Raw genomic sequence first — 4,478 nt, forward strand, 5'->3', positions numbered from 1 at the left:
TCAACAGAGCAGGGCCACTCCTGTCTTGCCTACCGCATGGCCCCAGTGCCTAGCATGCCTGGCTGTGTAAACTCCTGTTGAAGGCCGGGTCACAGCGTGGAGGGGAGTGTTGCCAGGATCTCAGCAACACTGCATGGCATGAGGTCACGAGCAGCTTTCCCAAGGTCACAACTAGAAGGCACAACAACGGACAGTCACTTGGCTCTGATATCTCCTGGAGGTGGGCAGGCCCCTGCGCTGGTGAGAGCTGCCCCCTGGCAGACCACCCTTGGCTGAGGTCAACACTGCCCGGTTGTTGATCCCTGGAGCTGGTATGACATGCAGCCTGGATCACAGGCGGGGCCTGAGATCAGCTGCAGCAGGATGTGCGTGGGAATGGAAAATTCTCAATAATACGGAGGCTTCCTCTTTAAGGCACTTGTTTTTACAGGATTACCTTAGAAAGAGGAAGAAAGAGCACTTCTTAAAATCCCAGGGTCCAGCTCCCTGGCCAATTCTGTTATGGGAAAGAGAGTGACTCTGATACAAAACAGTAACAAGTGGCTGAATCAAACACTTCCCGCCCCCCTGGTGCCACTGGCCTCCTCACTGGCAGTGGTCAGACCGCACATCTGTACAGACGCTGGACAAGGTCCCACGGCATCCTCCCGCCGGGACTGGGTGAATGGGGGTGACAGTGGCTCCCTCGCAGGGGGCCCACAGGGACCACGGTCCTGCCTGGCTCTGCGGGCGGGCGCCGGCCCTCATCCCGGCTCCCGGCTGGGTCATCGCGGTGCTGGTGCAGACAGGACGGGGTCAACCTCGGGCCTTGGGAAGAGCAGCGGGTCATCAGGAAGCTCCCGACCCGGGCACGTCCTCGTCCCAGGAAATGAGGGACACAGGGTCGCTGCTCCCGCTCTCCCGCCGGGAGGCCCGGGCCTGCTGCTCTTCCTCCACCAGGTCGGCCACCAGGTTCAGGCGGCAGGCCCTGAGCGCATCCACCAGGTGGGACACGGCCGCGTCCTCCCTCCTGCTGTTCTTCCAGACTCGCAGCGACTCCCTCACCTGCTCGGTCAGGTTTCGGGGATACTTCTCCTCGATGGCGTCGATCTTGGCGTCAGACACTTTAAGCTGCCGAGCCAGCCGCCTCCAGTCCTTCCCCACGTTGTCGCAGATGATATCAAACGCCGCCCGCAGGTCTGGGGAGGGAAAGAACAGGCTGACTCCTCGAGCTTTGGGGGCGCGAGGAGACGGGCAACCCCGCAATCCCGATGGGCTTCAGGGTGCTGGGTCCGCAAGCGGTCCTCCCGCGGGGGCCGCCGTCACCCAGTAGCAGAGGGCTGGGGCGGCCCCAGAAACATGTGCCCTCCGTCTTAGTACGGAAGCTGCCCTGACTGACACCGTCTCTGGTCCCTGGCTGCCGTGTCCTCGTCTGCTGCATCGTCACTGCTGGGGTGAGCACCACAGACTCACGTGGCAGGAGAGGAGGAGGAATGATTCCTGCTGAGGCTCCTGCAAGCTGCACCCCAGCCCCGAGGCCTGAGCCGCCGTCGGCCTGGGTGCTAACACCTCCAGCCCGGACAGCCCTGGGACGGGGGCACCTGTGTCACCATGCCCATCCACACAGGGCACGTCACTTCCGGAGGTCACACAGCCGGACAACGGCAAAGCCAGGATGTGAAACCTGGCTGGTGTGGGGCCAGAGCCCCCTCTTAACCGCTATGCAAAAACGGCCCCTTATCAACCCGGCTGGACCAGCGGTTATTCTTCCGGTGTAACTTGCTCCATAAATAAAACAGACAGACGTAAACCATATAAACCTCAACTGTCACGAGCTATATTTTGGGGGCTGCCTTTTAATTTGATCAGAATTCTCCCTCCTCACTGATTCTCCTCGATAACAATTTGTGTGTCCTGTCTTGTTTGTTCGGCACTGCTGCGTGCCTAGTACGTCTGTCTGTGTATAAACCTGAAATTGGCTGCTCTCAGGCAGTCGTGCTGCCCAGCTTGCTACTCGCAAGCACCAGTCCCAATAGGATGCCCGCGGTGTCACATTTACATCCTTTTTTGGGTCAGTGACCACATGACTAATTCCAGGCCACAGCTTCAGGCCTGTGACATGTCCTCAAGGCACTGTCCACCCGGCTCCCTGGGCTCTGGGAACACAGAGGTGGCTGAGAATCCCAGCTACCCTCGGGTCTCTCACTGCTGGAAGCCCCTGCAAGCGCAGGGAGGGTGGAAAGAAGCCCAAAAGCAGCATGGTGGCTACAGTCACCCAGGGCGGCCAGGCGGCCCCCTTCAACCCTACGGGCTGCTAGTTACAGGCTGAGTATCTTGGGCACGTCACTTAACACCGCTCTCAGCCACAGTCCTTCCCATAGGAAATCAGGAATAGTAAGAGATGATGCTACCTAACAGGCTCATTGTGCAAATTAAACACATAAGCTGCAGAGTTCCCACTGTGGCTCATTGGTAACGAACCCAACTAGTATCCATGAGGATGAGGGTTCGATCCCTGGCCTCGCTCAGTGGGTTAAGGATCTGGCCTTGCCACGAGCTGTGGTGTAGGTTGTGCAGTGGAGGCTCGGTGGCCAGCAGCTACAGCTCTGACTCCGGCCCCTCGCCTAGGAATAGGAGCCCCCTGTTAAAGATTTATGATCACAGTATTTTCAGCCAGAGGAGAAGGACATTAACTGGGCAGACAAACCCCCCAGAGGATGCCCAGGAGGGCCGAATTCCCCCACCTGGGAGGTGAGCGACGCCCATTTCTTTCGAGTAACTTCTAATATGTACACCGGGACAAAACACTGAGGCTGGGGTGGGTGTCCGTGCTCAACAGCCTAGGAAACGTTAGCTTTTCGGAGTTTTCGTTCTCTTATCTGCAAAGCGGGCATGTCACCCGGCTCTCAGGAATGCTCAGAGAAAACACAACCCGGAAAAGCAAACCGAATCCGGAAAAGATTAGGCGCAGGGAATAGCGAAACCACTGGAGGGCCACCCCCCCCGCGCGGCCCGCCCGCCTCCCGGGCCCCGCCCTGCCCGTCCCCCACCCCGTCCCCCGGCCCCACCTCGCCCCTCCGGCCCCGCCCGCCCCCCGCGACCCCCGGCCCCCGCCCCCACCTCGCTCCTCCGGCGCCGCCCCGCCCGCCGCGCCCGCCTCGAAGGCGTCCAGGCGCCGCAGCAGGTCCTGGCGCCGCAGGGAGACGAGCAGCTCGCGCAGCAGCGCAGTGTGCTCGGGACTCAGCTCGTTCTGCTCCAGGAGCACGGAGAAGAGGTCCACGCCGCTCTGCACGCGCTCCAGCTTCCTCTTGCCCACGCGTCCCTGGCACAGGAACTTGAGCTCGGTCAGCTCGCTGCTTGACAGGCTGGCCGACACCGAGTGCAGCAGCACCAGGAACGGGTCCATGGCGGCGGGTGCGGGCTGCTGCCCGCTCGCCGGCCCGCGCTCCGGCAGACCGGGTCCCCCGCCTCCTCACGCGCCGGAGCTCCTCCGTCTGGCAGCCGCAGCTCCCACTTTGCCCGCCCTGCGCCCCGCCACCGGAAGTCTGCCGCAAACCCGCTTTCTCTCGCGAGAACGCCCCCGACCCGCGCATGCGCCCCGAGCCCAACCGTGGACAGCTCCTCCCGGGAGGCGTGCGCGGCCGCAAGGGGGCGCTTCGGACACGCTGGCGGAGGGGCCTTGGGACGGCCTCTGCGCCTGCGCCCTGCCGACCTTCTCCCTCCGGGTTGGCCTGTGTGGCCTTGGGGGTCCCGAGAGCTAGGGCCCCTGCTGGGGGGCACCCGCCTTCGTTTCCTGTGGAGTGTTGCACTGCGGATGCCGATAATAAATGCATTTCTCTATTAACATTTGCGAAAAGGCCTGTCCTTTGGTGCCCCCTGGACTTCTGTGTGCAGTAAAAACTTCAGAGGTTTTAGCGTTTCATAAATACTTGATTTTTAATGTTACCGTCATTATTTTCGAATGCTTATTAACGTTTATTAAGCGCCTACTGTCTGCCACGCAGTAGGTTCTGGAGACAAATTTGGGAACAAAGTGCGGAATTCCCCCCTGCCCGGAGCTTACAGCATCAGTACCCAAAGTTACGTAATACAGGTCAGCAAGACAGAAGTTAGCAGGACCCAGGGCCAAGGGGAGGGGGGGATGGGAGTGTGGCGGGGGGGCGGGGTCAGAGTCGGCCTCCTGCTGCAGGTGCGGGGAAGAGGAGGCAGGTGCGCAGGTGAGCCCGGAAGAGGGCGGGGCGGGGCGGAAGCCAGGGCAGAGGCACGGGGAGGGGGACGAGGTGGCGGGAGCCGAGCCTGGGAGGCAGGGCGTGGTCGGCAAGGGGAAGGCAGGAATTAGGAGCCGCCAGGTTGGGCTTTACTGCTCCAGAGATAAGCCCCTGCAGGGGAGGAGAGGAGGGGTGAAGCCTTTTATAAGTTACCTGGGGGTAGGGGTGGGGAATGAATATGTATATATTAATGTATATTAGATATAAAATCGAGGTGCAATTCACGTTCCC

At 60.9% G+C, this 4,478-nt stretch overlaps 1 protein-coding gene across 1 annotated transcript; it reads right to left on the bottom strand.

The window, feature by feature from the left end:
• On the bottom strand, positions 405-3,507 carry FADD (Fas (TNFRSF6)-associated via death domain). The gene is given in 2 exon segments (NM_001031797.1): positions 405-1,178; positions 3,100-3,507. Coding segments are annotated over 2 exon segments (636 nt in total). The 5' UTR covers positions 3,386-3,507; the 3' UTR covers positions 405-828.

Source organism: Sus scrofa, chromosome 2, assembly GCF_000003025.6.
Source record: "Sus scrofa isolate TJ Tabasco breed Duroc chromosome 2, Sscrofa11.1, whole genome shotgun sequence".
Lineage (NCBI taxonomy): Eukaryota > Metazoa > Chordata > Mammalia > Artiodactyla > Suidae > Sus > Sus scrofa.